Below are 17,563 nucleotides of genomic sequence, written 5' to 3'. Positions count from 1 at the left end.
TCATAACACGCCAGTGTGACTTTTGTATTTAAAGTGTCATGTCACTGTTGTTTATTACATTTTTTTTTACTATTTTTGTTCCATTTGGTCAAATAAAGAATCTAATACTACACCTCATTATTTCTTGGCACTGACAGAAACCTGAATCATGGTTAACAGCTGAAATGCCACAGTCCATAAAAGACAAAAAACAATAGAAAAGCTTGAATAACGAATACCAATTTGAAAAACTATTTAAATGTCACAAAAAACCCACAACATGGCCCATTAAAGTTTTGACTGGCTGCACAAACAAGAAATATAGCTAATTTTGGTAGCTGTAGCGGCTAGGTAACATAGAAGTAAGTTTTCCTCCCTGTGATGACCATGCTTGTGTTTCATGAATACAATTTAGTTTTCTTAACTTCTAGACTAATGTGCATTATTTGGCAAGCAGGATAATGCACTGAGTCAACTTCAAGAATAGGGGGTGGGGTAAAGCCCCCTCTATTGTGCAGTTATTTTCTCATAACTGACTTGCTCACAATGCATTATCCCTTACATAGACATCGTTCTATTGTCGTTTTTTGAGTATTTGTCCCTTGGACTCTCTTTGGGAATCCGTGCAAAATACTTACATAGCATATTACTGGGTTCAAAACCAAACGCATTTCTGGTTCAGCCGTGATTTATTGCACACTTACCTTCAATTTTTGTATCTTTTTTTCTTTTCACCCCCCTTTTTTCCTTTGTTATTTTGTAAGTCTGCTTGGTTGTCTGTTTTGTCCATGCACTTATAAAATCATTAAAAATAAAATCCCTCCCCCAAAGAAATTCAAGTAAGACACTGGTTTCAGTGGACAAAACAGTTCATGTATTACAAAACAGATCACATTGGCAGTTATTTACAAAGATACCCAATTCCTCCATTACTTGATACTTCCACACAACAAAACCCCACATTTTTATGAAATTGCAAGAAAAGAGGTTCCTTCTCCTGCAGACACAATGGTGTCATTGTACACCTGCACTATAACATACTTAATGCATTAAACTGCATTTTCTTTTAACACTTTCTGGATGACGTCAAACCTTGTTAACCTTGTTATTCTGCTTCATGACTGTCAGGACCGGTATAGATACCATTGCATTAACTCAATGACAAACCTAATCATCCCTTACACCCTATATTGTTGTATAGGACATGCCCAAATAGGGACGCTTGGGTTCAAGTGGTTAAGATCATGTGTATTAGTAATTGTTGATGTTAAGTCCATTGGAATCCCTTACACCAGTGGTTCTCAAAGTGGGGTCCGAGGACCCCCAGGGGTCTTTGAGGGGGTTCCAGAGGGGGTCCCCAGCTAAATGATTGATAGTTAGGAACCAAATGGACCCTCACATTTGTACACTCTCTGAGTTATGGGGGTCCATAGGCCTAATGTGTATCAAACTGGGGGTCCTTAAAATTAAAAAGTTTGGGAATCACTGCGTTACACCAGTGGTTGGTTATCAGTATACAAATGGACCCGTTTCGGTCCATTTGTATACTGCGTTAAGGGGCGGTCCTTGAAATGTTTAAGTTTGAGAACCACTGCCCTACAACATGGCCTCTGTTCAACTGGTCCCATTATGAAGCCATTGTGGAAGGTCAGGAGGCTTTGTCCTCCCCGCCGGTAATGAACAGGTGCACCGTCTTGCTGGAATGCAGCATCTGCCCGGCCCGCTGGGCCCCGGTGATGGCGGCCAGCTTGTGGACGTCGTAGCGGGAGTAGAGGGCCGTGCAGGTCCAGCTGGCCTCCCCTCCCTGGCTGCCGGCCGCCAGCATGTTGCACGCCTCGCTGTAGAAGTGGGGGTAGGTGGGCAGTCCGTAAAAGACCAGGTTCTGGATCCCCCTGATGGTGTATCTGAGAGAGATAGAATGATGTGCTGTGATGATGATGGCATCAAAACCATTTTTTTAAGGTTTAACTGCAGTTGTTATGGCCTCGCGTAGATGAATTTTACAATAAATGTAGTTGGACTGCGTATCATTGGTGTCGGGCAGAAACCTCTCATCTCCATATATTTCTTTTTTTCATAAATTAATGCCCTTCTTGATCATACTAAAGCGTCGCTCATTACATTACAGTCATTTAGCAGAAACATTTTTAGCTTTTTTGAATTTGAATCCTTAAAACTAACAGTTTTGGACATATGAGGTTTCCACTCGACAGACGATATTTTAGAAGAGCTCATTCATTTCCACTATAATTACCGTTTTTTAAAATTTTTATAGCAGATCTACAAGCTCATAACATGTCGTGGAATGTTTTTGACACATTTAGAGCTAAAAAGGGGCATGAAACCCTAGGCTGGTTTTGTAGTTTTGTTTTTCGTTTCAGGTTAATAATCTACAAACGGTAAAAGCATGGCAGGCATAAGGCTGACCTTATACAGTAGTACACTGTAATGTAAGCAATGCAGCTGCAGCCATGGCTGTGTTAGATTTAGGTGTGCCAGTGTGATACTGTAGACTACCGTCTATGCTTGCACACTGGCACACAGCGTTAATTTTGACAGTACATTTTGATTTAGTTTTAGTAATGGTCTTTTGAATAAAATATAATTTAGTTTTAGTCATCTTTAAGTCATCTGAAAACTTTTAGTCGCCTAAATATCATAAGACTTTAGTCGACTAAATCTACAGTTTATTTTGTCAACTAAAATGTATTTTGGCGGGCCTTGATGGCATCGTAATGCCTGATTTTACACTTGGTTGCATGCTGAAAATAGCTGATCTACAACACGTCGTGTTGTGAGCTTGTAGATCTGCTATTTTCAGAGCGCAACACCCTAGCGCAACTGTTAGTTTGACTTCTCCACTCGTCCCTCCCTAACATTTTAGTCCAGTTTTTATTTGTTAACGAAATTGTCTATATATTTAGTCTTAGTCATAATAGTCATAATATTTAGTTGGTCAGTGAAAGTCAGTGAAGGTAGTCAAAAAGGTAGTTTTAGTCAACAAAATTAACACTGGCACATCCTTACTATTCTGAAGTTTCTAACCTGTACAGGAAAACCAATTGGGTTTCATGTCCTGTGGTCAAAACAGAAATATACCTAGAAAATATTAGTATGTTTTTTTCATTGAAGATCCAACTGCAAATAAGACTGAAGAACACACCACAAACAACCAAAGTTAAATGGTTGAAGAACTGACCTCTTATAGAAGTGGAATCGTTCAGTGAAGAGTAAGAACTGCTTCTCTCCCTTCTGGAAGAAATGCCTGGCTCTGGACACCTCGGCTTTACTGGAGTACTCGCAGATGCTGGTGAAGTTCATGTCCAGTTTCTTCATGTAGTTGCGCAGCCGAACGTAGTCAAAGTAGGAGGGGATGTAGATGAGGGTGTGGGACATGACCGAATCCCTGTACTGGGGCAGAACTTTGTCCACAAAAAACTGGAACCTTCAAGGGAGAGGGGGGTAACAACAGACATATAATCAATTTAAAGAAACTGTTCACTAAAAAATCAAATCATTTTATAATGATCGATTAGCAAGCACCTTGACAGCATGTATCAGAATTATTGCACCAATGTCTTGTTTACAATATTCATTGTATTGTTCCATAGATGTATTGCCGTAATTAATTTTGTTTTCCTTTTCGTCCTGCATATGTGCACAGTTTTACAAATCACTTTTTAAACTAGGATTTTACACCCCCTTAGCTGTTCTAAAGCTTATTGCTTTAGTAGATACAGTCATGAAAGTATTATTCCATTAAACTCTTAATAAGTTGATAAGGAGCAATCCTTTATCAGGGTCTCATAAGCTATTCCATTGAGTTGGAAGTGTAAATAGTCAGTTCCATAGAAAAACTAAATCATGTCATGACATTTATTCAATGTACATTATTTGATTCTATGTATAGGTTAGTAGAAGACAAGTCAATGCTCCAGCAAGCTGTAACTTTAGGCTGATGGCAACTAGAAAGAAACCAGATCAGAGGCATCAGGCTGTTACCTGGCATCGTGGTCCATGAAGCTGTCGGAGGAGAACATCTGGAACACATGAGGCAACTGCACCAGAACCTGGCAGATGGAACCGGTACTGGGAACATTCTTAGTGACAATCTAGGAAAGAAGCACATGAAATATTGGCCCCAGCAGAAACATTATCAAGCTGTTTTAGATCATGTATTTTTGTCAATTTACTATAGGACTCCACATTTTCTCTCTCTACATATATACAGTACATATGTGTACTGTGTATTGATGAATTTATTTATTAAAACTACATTTTATTTTGTATCTGTTATCCACACTGTTTAGGACGCTTGAACCAGAAGAATTTCACTGCCTATAATGCTGCTACCAGCTATATCGTTGAAGGCCCTGAGACATTGAAAGCATCAAACGCACCCATTGTTTCTAACAGTGGTAGCCACAACTGGAGGCGTCAAAACATGCACAGACCAGATAAGAGTAGAAGAGAGAGTGAACTGGAATGACAGAGCACAGTGCGTGTGTCCTTGCATATGTTTTTGTACGTACCCCTTACTACTCAGGTCGGTGCGATGTGGTTAAAAGCCTGCAAATATACTATAATATGTACAGTATATTATGCAATGACACGCAGACAAGACGAGTGATACAAGTGGACTGTTTATTTTCGGACTGATGTGCCGGTGTGTAGAAGATGGCCGGCTACAGGACGCAATGAGGGACATTAAAGACGGCAGGTACAGGGGCAAAATGCGAAGCAACAATAAAGTACATAACAGCCAAAAATAGATGATTTGACAGTTCCAATGTGAATACTTGATTTATGATCAAGGCAATGACACACTGACGTCACGTCAGTGTGTCATTGCCTTGATCATAAATCCCTTGAACCAGTTTCTTTTTCAAATATCGTCTCTGTCCGGTGGAAACCTCATCATGTCCAAAACTGTTACTTTTCAGGATTCAAATAAAAAAATAGCAAAAGTAGCAGATCCACAAGCTACTTTTGTGTGAGGCTGTGGCAGTTCACCCTGCCACTGATGATGCATATAACCTAATATAGTAAGTTCCTGGGTTATTTTTCCCATAACCTAACAGGAATGCTATCATACCTTAAAGTTAAAGTTTGAATTATTCTTTATTGTTTAAGTTCAGAGAATGATATTTGTTTGATTGTATTGACATATTGTTTGATGGTTGATTGTTTGATTGTACTGACTCCAGAGTAGGGAGCATGCTCAGTTCACCCATACTGAACCATACCAACTGTGGGTTGGTGTAAAGTGGGAAATTGGGTACACCAATTATTATTATGTGGGTAATTCTTTGAGTAATATTTGACACTTTAAAATGTGTATATAAATTGTAATGTCTCTGGACATTTGGGAATTAGCTGGTTTAACCTGCCACTGCTTGGCAGTCAAGGAAGGACTGTGCACCCAAGGCCAATCTGTCCAGTGCTGTACATAGTTTAGCTGTGCTTAATTTGTTTTCCTGATCTGTGAAAAAGGTGAATAAAACCCACTTCTTCTCTGCAACACCAAGGCTTCCGTCTGGCCATTTTTCAGTATTTTTTCTGAAGTAGTTTTGCTATTTTACTATTGGTTTCAAACTGTGCCTTTTGGCAAACACTACCCTCACACCAGCTTCGAATGCTATCAATGCATTGAATGGGACATTATCACATTTTATCAGACCATTGAATGGGCGAGTAGGCAACATACTGACCTACCCGCGATTTATCAGACCATTCATCTGGCGTAATCAGGAGATACTGACCAACCCGGAGGCAGAGCAGTCCCCACAACATGATTTACGATTCTGTGCCTATCGGTATATAACTCGGACGGCACTGAGTAGGCTCAAGCGAACGTTCGCTTGAGACTGCGCGCCTCTAAAACGAAACTTTAATTTAGTCCTCTCTGTCGGTAGGTCAGTATGTTCTGATAACACCCAGTGAATGGTCTGATAAATCGTGGGAAGGTCAGTATGTCGCCTACTTTTCCCATTCAATGGTCTGATAAAACGTGATAGTCTCATTCAATGCATTGATAGCCGCCAAATGAGGTGCACCATCACTAGGTCAGAGAGTGACAGACACTGTCGTATGATCAAGTAGGGCATTAATAAAAAAGTAAAACACACACTTATGGAGATAAGAGGTTTCTGACCGAAAGCGACGATATTCTAATACAGACTGTGGGGGTAGTACCTACCTGTCCATGGTAGTTAGCACAGTGTTTGGACAGCAGGTTGTTGATCTGTGGGTCGTGGATGGAGCTGAACACCATGGTCTGTCTGTAGTGTCTGGCCCAGTTGTTCAGGTTCCACATCCTCACCCTGGAGAAGTCCACCCCATGGGAGGCCTGTGGCTGCAGGTTCATGTGATTCATCACATGCTGTGTGTGGGCAGAGAAAGGTGAGCACAACATCAACACACAACTAGGGCTGTCACAATTATGATATTTTACTTGACGATGAATTGTCGCTCAAATAATTGCGATTAACGATTTAATTGTGTTTCTGTCGTTGAACACGTTGGAACATTATGAATAGAATTTACATTTCTGTTTGGCTTTTAGCCAGGCTTTGTAAACTAAAGTTGCACAGGGCAGATATGACAAATAACTTACATATTTAATAACGATACAAAAGAAATCACAAAAAAGAATAGTGGAATCCTTCACTAACAAAAATCACTACATTCCATTCATAATAGCAGGTCATTTTTTCCCCTGCAATGTCGTTTACTCTAAAAGGGCATTATTTGTTGCTAAGTCTTAGGTGCATATGTGGGTATATTGTGCCTTATTCTTATCAATGCAAGGCACTTTCATTGATTTCATTCACTTTCATTGCGAAGGCACAGGACCTTGCAAAGACATTCACATTCATTGTGGTTTAGACATTTCTACAGTTACACCAAATGAGCAGCAGAGGGCACCCATCCTCACTGCCAATCCTTAGTGAAGGATTGGCATCCTAACTGTATGCTAAAGACATGTGCCATGTTTCTCACCAACACATGCTCCCAGTTCTGCATGAGGAAGACGTCTGCCTGGTCTACTATCAGCAGCTCTATGGAGGACAGGAAGTCAATGTCTCTCTTGCTCTCTCCCTCTGCCCCCAGCACGGTGCGCAGGCCCAGTGGCGATGCAATGATGATGTCTGACGCGTAGAATGGGGCAAAGAGACGGATGCCTCTCTTCAAGATGGACAAGCCTGGTGGAGACATAAGACAGTAAGAGGGCTTCACATGGTAGATGAAGAGTGGAATACAAGTAAAACATCTTGGAAGTATAGGCTGCAGAAGTCTTGTTAAAATACACAGTGGCATGACCTATTAGAATCATGATCCATTATACAAGATCACAGTTCTAAAGGCCGCTGTGCACTGCACTGACGTAGAGTGTCTGCTTTCAATCTGCTCCAATGTTAATTAACAAGTGTACTTGGGATGGGTTTTTTCTGTGACCTACTCCACTCATGTTTTTCACAGCACTGCACAGTAGAAATACAGTGTAGATGGATATTATTAGTATCATACAAGCCTAGAATAAAAAATAAAAAAAGACACGTCTTCACTTGATCAATAAAGAAAAAACATAGTTTTAAACACACCTGTCAGAGATTTTAATCAGTTGTGCAAAAGATTTGGCAAATAACACCATACAACCAAAATGGCTGCTCAACTTCTGTATAATATGAATGTTTTTAAGGGTAAGTAAGGGTAAGTAACTCAGACATGGAAAAAGTCAACCAGCCATGTTGGTTACTACAGTATCTTGCTTGTTTGTGCTGATGAAGGCTCTAGCCAGTAGCTTAAACATCTGAATCTAGATGTTGCTTACATCATCACAATATTGAAATATTTACACAGAATAAACCTGCCCTCCACCAACAGAAACACAATTTGACTGGCAAAAGAAACGGGGCGGAAACGCACATAAAAGTCACTCAGTGTTCTTGTCGTAACAGAAAAGTGTATAATTTCAGTATATTGTACCTATTTTGAAGTGATCATCCACATTGCCAGAGAAGATGGCATGGTAGTCATCTGGCCTGTGCAGGTTGGACGGCTTGTCCTCTTCGTCATCTCCAAACTGATCCTTGAACTTCTTTTTGTTGCTGACGTCCATCTTCTTGCCCGGTGTCTCCAATAAGCTGATCAACGTCTGGACCACTCGCAGTGCTCCGTCGCGGAACGGAACCAGAATCAGCACCTGTCACAGCCACGCAGCATAGGAACGGTTGAGTCTGGCTGAATCTAAATCTACAGTTAAGTTCATCACAACTGAATATTTCAAACAAAGCCATCTAGTAATGAATCTAAATAATTTATAATCAAATAGCAAACGTTGTTAGATTACAAACACTTGAAAATAGCCGATCTACAAGCTCACAACGTGACATGTGGTGAGCTTGTAGATCGGCTATTTTTTGCAATTCTTAAAACATTTTGACAATTTGCTTGACACTCTTCGCCTATAATGACATCAATCGGAACACCTTCATTTAGTCAACATGGGGTGAGATGTATACCTTGGGTCGGGTCAGCCCTTGGTCCCTGGGCTCGTCCTGTGGCGCGGCTCCGGGTTTGGCCTGCCCCTTTTTTAGCTGGGCGTTGTGAGCCAGGACACGGGAGTTTGCCTTCAGCACGTGGTTGAGAGCATGCAGGCAGTAGGCACTGCGAGCCTGAGGGCCCTGGGCGAGGGGGGAACATTCTGAGAAGTACAGGTCTTTATAGGAGCCCATGATGGCCAACAGCTCCAGCTGGAGGGGGCTGATCTCTTCCGCCGACGCCTGGTTCAGAGACTTCCAGCGGCCATCCAGGACCTTGTGGAACGCAGGGGGGCCGGCGTCCTTCCGCTGGCCAATGGATCCAAACTTCTCTAGGGGACTGGAGCATAGCAGGGCGCCCAGTTTTGGCCACTGTGCGTGTGCAATGGGAAGGAAGACGGGTTTAAAGCTGCAATCTGGAACTTCACTGATTGAATAAAATGAATAAAATGCTAAGTGTCAGGTTGACAAGAAGCCCTGCCTGAAGGGCACAGGCAAGCACAACATATTTCCCCTGGCCCAGGGAGCGTTGCCTCTTAGCGGAGAAGTAGATGTTTGGTTTCCCGCGTGGGAGGCCCGGGTTTGAAATCCCGGGTGTTAAGATGACCTCTTTCCACCGGGAGAGGACATAAAACGTACGGATTGTAGCTTTAAACAAATTGTGGTACACAAAATGTGTTTAATCTGACAATAATACCAGAAAATATTAATGGCAGATACAAGATTACATTTTCAACAATACATAGTTCTTTATGTGTGTATTTTCATTGATGTCTTTACATTAAAAACAATAAAATAAAAAATACAATGAGCTTTTTAATGGTTTTGTGAGTCCAATAGACAATTCCTAACATTACAGATCCATGACGAAAACAGACTTTTTTTCAGGAGGTGTTACAGGAATACTAGTTTATAAATAGTATATTTTAATATGCAGTGTGTACCTTACCTTGACCTGAGCCTTGGCTTTAGCGCCAGAGGTAATCTTCATCACATCGTCTTCACTAAGTTCTGTGTCCACATGCAGCTGCCAAGTGTCTACACACACAGGAAAACATTTCCGTTGAACAACGTGCATCAAGGCAAACGGTCATAATATATCGCTGTTGTCAGGCAGAAACTCCATCTTCATATTCTCCATATTCTAACTTTTCCTGTTTTTTCATAAATTAACCTACCGTACTTGATGATACTACTTTTGCTATTTTTGAATTTGAATCCTGAAAAGTAACAGTTTTTGAACACATGAGGTTTCCACCCGACAGACGATATTCTATTCTAATAAATTGCATTAAAAGTGTCAGAAGCTGAACTTTTACCTTTACTGTGGTCTGGCTCAGCAGGGCTTTGGTCTTCCTCTTGATCTCCCTCACCAATGACGTTGGTCTCCAGACAGAACTGAGCCTCATTCTCCTTGTCGATGAACTCCTCCTCGTCTCCTCCTGCCACCTCCTCCCCCACTCCCTCCTCCTTCACCCCCCCTCCAGCTTCTTCGGTCACGTCTTCGTCGTCAAGATCTTCCTCATCTTCATCTCCATCCCGCTCTCCTAGCGGCGAGCAGTGATTTCAACAGGAGCGTTAATATCATAATGTTATGTATTATACTGTACATTAAGTATTATGTCTACAATTTAGGCATTTAGCAGACGCTCTTTATCCAGAGCGACATACAGTAAGCAAGGTAAACACATACATCAAATACAGTACATTGAAACTATAGATACAGTACTATATAACAGGATGCCAGGTAAACAAATGAACCTTGCATCTGTCTAAAAAATAGCATGCCATCTACATGTCTGAAAGAATGATCTGTGTTTCCACGATGTGCCGGAAAATAACCTGCCTTCATCAATTAGTTCTTCGCCTTCCTCTTCATCGTCTGTGCTCTCCTCCTCCTCCTCCTCACTGTGGTCATGGTTGGTGGGGTCGCTGAGAGTTGAAAGCAGCTTCTGATAGGCTGTCTTCTGATCTGGTTCGTCCTCCTCGTCCCCCTCTCTGTCGCTGTCAGAGCGGTCAGGGCTAGCTGGCTACAGCACAGAGGACGACAGCACGTTTCAGCTTTTACTTTGTACACACCCTTTGCTGAGAAGTAGTGTATGTTATGAAGTACTTGACCAAAAAAAAAAGTGCCATGCATATTAAATGTACAGTTATAAAATGCTATATATTTCAAAATGGGTACAAAATGGGTTATAACGTGATGGACTATGCCGAGGGCTTTACCATTATAAAAAAAAAGAGGTCTGCCACTGAGCTAATTTCAGAGTCGGAAAACACTTCATTGCCAAGTATGGTGCACTGTACATACAAGGAATGTGCCTTGACACATGGTGTAGTGACTGACCAGACCACCCCATATAACACCCTACCTTAAACCACTTAAGCCCTATTATACTTAATTGGAGACACATATGGAAATTGGATTTACAAAATCACAAAGTGTCACATGTGAACTTGAAGATCTGCTATTTTCACAATTTGTGACGCCCACAATGACCTTCCCATTGAATAAGTGGTTAATGCAGCACTACATATAAAGCACACAGAACCACCGAGGCAACCAGCAGGTTGGGACAGCAACTCTTTTCATCTTGGTTGTCCAACTACAAACCCCAAGCCTCTATCTCAGACTTCAGGCGTTCAGTAGAGGTTGGTCAGTATACTCACCAGGTCTATTACTTGAGTCCTTTCAGGCCTTTCTTTCACACTGTGAAAACATAAAAATAGCAATCAGACTGCAGTTACATTGTTGGCAACATGTACTCTCTTGGTCTTGGTCAATGCATCCTTCATTTAACCCGCACACTGATCAAACCCCTGACCTGGTTTGCGCTGTTCCAAGGCTACTTGACTGGCTAGCCTTTGATCAAGACTATCATAGATTTCCTTTGTCGATCCTGACCTTTGTGTATGCTGCAGCACCAATGTCAGACCGATCGATTCTGGCATTTGTGCAGTGGTGTAAAGCAGGGGTTCTCAACCGTCCTTGAGGGGGTTCCAGGGGGTCCCCAGCCAAATTAATAGTTAGAAACCAAATTGACCTTTATGTGTCTGTAACTCTGAGAGTGTACAAATGGACCCCTAACGGGTCCATTTGGTTCCATTTGTACACTCTCAGAGTTAAATTAACACTAATGATGATGATACAGTGTAGACTGGGACCCCCAAGAAATCAAAATGGTTGAGTCCCTGGCATATCTTTTCAAATGGGGGTCCCTGGGCTAATATGTGTCAATTTGGGGGTCCTTGACGCGAAAATGGTTGAAAACCACTGGTGTAAAGTAACTAAGAACATGTACTCAAGTACTGTACTTAAGAACAATTTTGAGGTGTTTTTACTTCAGTATTTACAATTTTCAATAATATAATTCTCCACTACATCTCAGAGGGAAATATTGTACTTTTCCTCCACTACAATTATATGACAACTTCAGTTACTAGTTATATATATTTAGGCCATTTGATGCCAATACTTTGTTATTTTATTCAAGTAAATTTAGAATTCCAGAATTCCGTAACAGAGTATTTCTACATTGTATTGATACTTTTACTCAAGTAAAACATGTGAGTACTTTTTCCACCACTGACTATGACAGTCTTGATCCAAGGCTAACCTGACTGGCTAGCTCAACTGATGCTACCAATAATAACAGTATATATAGTCAAAGGTCCATGAATGAGCACAAATACTTACACATCATGGAACGGATGCTCTTCTCCGAATTCTTTCAGATGCTTCTTTTGCTTCTTGGACAGACTTGTGAAAAGTGATTTCTTCTGCTTTCTCTTCCCCATGTTTATAGCTTTAATATAACATTAAACAACAACAGCTAAATCATGTATAGCTGCTGCTCAGCCCTGTGTTCAACACGTGTGTTTATGTGTCTGTCAGTGTTGCCATATTTTGTGAGAGAAATAAGCAACCAGGGTCCAGGAAAATAAGCCCAAAAGAAGCAACTTGTCTTCAGGTCACATGCAGTGTTAATTTTGTTGACTAAGACTAGACTAAGACTAAACAATTTCAGATGACTAAAATAGGACTAAAACTAAATGATGTTATTCAAAAGACTAAGATTAAATCAGAATTTGCTGTCAAAATTAACACTGGCCACATAAGCAGCCGATCTACAAGCTCACAACGATGTGTTGTGAGCTTGTAGATCTGCTATTTTCAAAAACTCTTGCAATAAAAATGTGGAATGTTTAGAATATATTTTTGAAACATTCTAATAACACATTAAAAATATAATAATAATAATAATAATAATAATAATAATGCTCCCCTGGGCACAAATGAAAAATATTTGAGAACCACTGGTTTAAATAATAATTCAAACATTTCTAAAGCAATCCTAAATAAGCAAGTACACTTTAGAAACGAGCCCAAAAAAACGCAACCCACAACTACCAATATTTACAAGCGACAGAAAAAGTATCCCAAAGTAGCTTATAATAAGCTGACATGGCAACGCTGGCAGTAATGTATGGTGTATTGGTGTGTTATTGCCATCTTCAGTGCAGGGGTGGAACTGCAGCATTGGTTCCATTTGTGCAGCGGTGTAAAAAGTAGTCACATTTTTTACTTAAGTAAAAGTATTAATATTGCAATGTAGAAATACTCCGTTACAAGTCCCGGAATTAAAAATGTACTTGAGTAAAAGTACAAAAGTATTGGCATTAAAATATACTTAAGTAGGCCTACTGAAAGTAAAGGTACTAATTTTGCCCAATTTTACAAGTGTCCAAATGTATAACAATGATTTGTACAGTAAACAGCACATCTTCAAGCTCACAACGCGTTGCTTTGCAAGAGGTTAATGTAAGTTTTGTAATAATAACCAAAACCTACAAAGTATAGTAACTAAAGTTTTCAAACAATTGTAGTGGAGTACAAATGTACAATATTTGCCTCAGAGATGTAGTGGAGTAGAAGTAAAAGTACTGGAGATTGGAAATACTCCAGTAAAGTAAAAGATACCTAAAAATTGTACTTAAATACAGCACTTGAGTAAATTTAATCTATTACTTTGCACCACTGGCACTGGCCTACTCTGACATCGTCGCATTTATTTGTGTTCACCACCAGAGAGCGCCAGAACTCTATCATCATTATGTTATGAACAACGCTTCATTAATATTATGTGTGTTAATCGATGCAATCGATTCGCCGTTATCATTCAATAATGATACATGGTGTAATTACGTATTCACCATTAAGTTTAGTGCATAGCACTTACGGTGTGTTTTCATCGCTGTAAAGGAGACTTTTTATTTCACTGCTCTTTCCTGTTTCTTATTGGAGGGTGGCGAACAAATGCGTCATCAGTTTGAACAGCTTGTTCCAGGAAGTAATGGAGGTTGAATCATATCAGAGTTAAATGTGTAGTTTATCGGTGCGTTAAGAGTGAAGACACACGTTACACACTTCACTGAGGGGTTTTATTCGGTCTTTGTTTGTATTTGTATTTTGTGTCCAAACAAACCATGACGCAGTTTGGTATGTTCTAGAATCAATTTGCTCTCTCGAGTGGCGGTGCGGTATCGCTTCTCGGCCTTTTGGCTAAGATCAAGTGTAGTATCTGTTCTTATCAGTTTAATATCTGATACGTCCCCTACCCGGGGACCATATATTAAATTGATTTTTGGAACTGGGAGATGGAATAGGGGCTTGCTCCGTCCACTCCACGCATCGACCTGGTATTGCAGTACCTCCAGGAACGGTGCACCCCCCTTTACGTGTGAAAAACAACTTATAGAGTACTCTAGGTGCGTTCGAATTCAGAAATATCAGTATCATGTTCAACCCAGATTTGGCACAAACAAGGGAATGAACTCTTTCTCATGCTATACAACAAAAATGTGGAATGCCCTACCCAAAGGAATAAAGGAGTGTTAAACCCTACTCACTTTCAAAACTGCCTTAAAGAATCACCTTCAGGAGGCTGCAATTCCAAACTGGCCCCTGTCAAAGTCTTAACCTACCCCCCTCCCCCTCCCCTCCTCCTAACTGTCTTTCTTGTTTTTCATACGAGTAACATAATTGTATGACGTTCTGCATAGTAGTGTATATTTGTATGTCTTAAATGTCATCATGATTTGAGTGCACGGGGATCTCATTTTAAATAAGCCAAGTGCTTTTTTATGAGCGATCCAGTTTAGAGGACCTTGTATTGTGATTTGTACTTCCATTTACTGTTACGTTATGTCTTTCTAAATAAAGTATTCAATCAATCAATCAGTTTGCATTGACCAGTGCGCTGAGTGCTGTATATCCGAACGCACCCTATGTGTATATTCTTAGTATGTTTGTTACATTAATCTGAGCCTAAATATCATCCAATAACTAGAAAGTACTGTTCCTGAAGAAACAGTGTGGGATCGCTAAGAATGTTGATGGTATTGGGTATTGATATTGTTAGTAGTGTTAAAGGTTTGAAAGGTTTAAAGTTCTAAAAGTTTGAAAGGTTTGAAAGGTTCTAAAGGTTTGAAAGGTTTGAAAGGTTTGAAAGGTTTGAAAGGTTTGAAAGGTTTGAAAGGTTCGAAAGGTTCTAAAGGTTCTAAAGGTTCTAAAGGTTTGAAAGGTTTGAAAGGTTCTAAAGGTTTAAGAGGTTCCAAAGGTTTGAAAGGTTCGAAAGGTTTGAAAGGTTCGAAAGGTTTGAAAGGTTTGAAAGGTCTGAAAGGTTTGAAAGGTTTGAAAGGTCTGAAAGGTTTGAAAGGTTCTAAATGTTTGAAAGGTTTGAAAGGTTCAAAAGGTTTGAAAGGTTCTAAAGGTTTTAAAGGTCTACGGTTCTAAAGGTTTGTCGGTGTTGAATAGTGTAAAATGTAGTTTTCTAGGGTAAAACTGTGGTTGCTAGGGTCTGATAGCCGGTTGCTAGGTTCTAATAGGTGGTTGCTAGGGTCTAATTGGTGGTTGCTAGGGTCTGATAGCCGGTTGCTAGGTTCTAATAGGTGGTTGCTAGGGTCTAATTGGTGGTTGCTAGGGTAAAACAGGTGGTTGCTATGGTCTAATATGGTGTTGCTAGGGTCTAATAAGCAGTTGCTAGGCTCCACTGTAGCTAAATAGGATTGCCCCATTGAAATGAATGGGATTTTTTTTTAGCAGTAAAAAGTGAAATATCTCTAAAAGTACAAATTATTTCAAAAATTCAAATGGTAGCCAATATGTCCTAAGTAGGCTGAACGTTATAGAGTTGGAACGGAGTTTCTAGCTAAAAGTATGAATTTCCCCATTGAAATGAATGGGATTTCTTTAGCAGTAAAAAGTGAAATATCTCTAAAAGTACAAATTATTTCAAAAATTCAAATGGTAGCCGACATGTCCTGAGTAGGCCGAACGTTGAAGAGTTGGAACGGAGTTTGTAGCTAAAAGTATGAAGGACTAGTTAGGGGCCAAAAAACTGTCCCAAAAACGGTGAAGATAACAGTAGTGTGATCGCTTTAGCGATCCCACAACTAGTGGTCCAGTTATTGTAGTGGAGTACTAAAAGTACAATATTCGTCTTGTAGTGGAGTGTAAGCAGTGGTGTCAGCAGGGATGTGCTGGGCCCCTAATTCAGTCTGAAAATCTCAGATAGAGAGGGCCATAAGGATTGTTTTGCCTCCGGCCCCGCAGCGAGGTCCCAAATACTAACCAATGAGCAGTATATTTTTATTTATAATAAAAATAAACAAATTTATTATTTATAAGGATAGGCCATTTCAGATGAGAGTTAGGGTTGCCAACTCCCAGAGATTAAAATAAGGGACACGTATCCTGGGCGAAAAAAATATTTTTTGTCAAGTAAAGTACAGATGCTCAAACAAAAAATTACACAGTAATATTATACCAGCTTGCAGCAAGCTTTTTTTTGGCCCCAATCCGATCAATGGGTAAAAATGTACTAAAGTAGCTTACATCAATCAAGTAAAACTTAATTGCTGTAAATGTCTATATGGTTTTTGATTGATTGATTGATTTATTTTAGATTGATTGAATACTTTATTAGAAGTTTGCAGAAAAAAGCACATGAAAGTATAGATCAATACAAGGTCAGCTAATTATAATTGAAAACCCTAAGAAAGCCATTGGCTTGTTTCCATTGGGGTCCTTTGTACTCAATTCATATTGACATTAAATGACACACAGATATACACTACTATGCAGAACATCATTTAAACAGTTTAAAAAATAAGAAAAACTAAATAATATGTACAGTAAACAATTTGGGGGGGGGGGGGGTAGGTTATAACTTTTACAGGGGCCACTTTTAAATTGCAGCCACCTGAAGGTACTCTTTTAGGGCAGTTTTGAAGGAGAGTAGGGTTGTAGGGGTTGGGTTGTACACTCCTTCACGACTTTGCTAGGGTATTCCACATTTTGGTGGCATTTAGCAGGAGAACGAATTCAACCCCTTGTTTGTGCCAAATCTGGGTTGGACTTGATCAGTGGAGCTACCTCTGGTGTTGTGATTGTGGACTTCATTTACGATTTTGAAGTACTTTAACAGGTACATGGGTATCTTAAAGTTGTGGTGTATTTTGTAGACCAGGCCCCTTGCAAGTTGCTGTACTCTGTCCTCAACCCTGAGCCATCCGACCATAGCAAAGTGAGTAGGGGCTAGATGAGTTGTAGGTGTATGGCCAAGAAGTAGCCTTACCAATTTGTTTTGGGATGTCTGGAGCCTTGTTTTTAAGGCCTTAGTGGAGTTGTGGTATCATGAGGTGCATGCATGGTCGAAGTAACCTTGGATGAGGGCCCCTGTTAGAGTCCTCAAAGTATTCTTACTGACTAGAGAGGAAATCCTATACAAAAAACGTGTTCTTTGGTTGACTTTTTTGATTACTCTTTTTATCGCTGTAAAGGTTTGCCTCTAAAATGGAACCTAGGTAGGTAATTTCCTTTTTTCATGTGATAACATTTTCACCCACTTTGATTGTGAAGCTGTCAGCCTTATCGAGGTTAAAACTAGACTCAAAGACAATGGATTCAGTTTTTCCCAGGTGTAATGATAGTTTGTTATCAGCGAGCCAGATGCGGATCGTATCGAGTTCAGAGCTGA

General features: G+C 40.2%; 1 protein-coding gene across 1 annotated transcript; it reads right to left on the bottom strand.

Moving 5' to 3' along the window:
• Window positions 1-779: 779 nt before the first annotated feature.
• utp25 (UTP25 small subunit processor component) lies at window positions 780-12,382 on the bottom strand. The gene is made up of 12 exons (XM_080414932.1): window positions 12,220-12,382; window positions 11,193-11,232; window positions 10,369-10,552; window positions 9,842-10,069; window positions 9,472-9,560; window positions 8,505-8,894; window positions 7,969-8,185; window positions 6,982-7,184; window positions 6,179-6,361; window positions 3,982-4,091; window positions 3,179-3,424; window positions 780-1,883 (listed from the first exon to the last, which is right to left on the bottom strand). The coding sequence occupies exons 1-12, from the start codon at window positions 12,318-12,320 to the stop codon at window positions 1,628-1,630; spliced, it is 2,247 nt and encodes a 748-aa protein (XP_080271058.1). The 5' UTR covers window positions 12,321-12,382; the 3' UTR covers window positions 780-1,627.
• Window positions 12,383-17,563: the final 5,181 nt, after the last annotated feature.

Source organism: Gymnoscopelus braueri, assembly GCF_963280865.1.
Source record: "Gymnoscopelus braueri genome assembly, chromosome: 19".
In the NCBI taxonomy this organism is placed as follows: Eukaryota; Metazoa; Chordata; class Actinopteri; order Myctophiformes; family Myctophidae; genus Gymnoscopelus; species Gymnoscopelus braueri.
Note: the sequence above shows the minus strand (reverse complement) of the source record. Positions and strands in the feature narration are given on the sequence as shown.

Bases quoted from the DNA above. Each gene is read 5' to 3' on its own strand.
- utp25 (XM_080414932.1), bottom strand. From the start codon at position 12,320: ATGGGGAAGAGAAAGCAGAAGAAATCACTTTTCACAAGTCTGTCCAAG. The intron at 9,561-9,841 runs GTAAAAGTTCAG...CTGTGTGTGTAG, and splicing joins TGAGCCAGACCACAGTAAAG to ACACTTGGCAGCTGCATGTG. The intron at 4,092-6,178 runs GTAGGTACTACC...CTTCTTTCCTAG, and splicing joins GTGCTAACTACCATGGACAG to ATTGTCACTAAGAATGTTCC.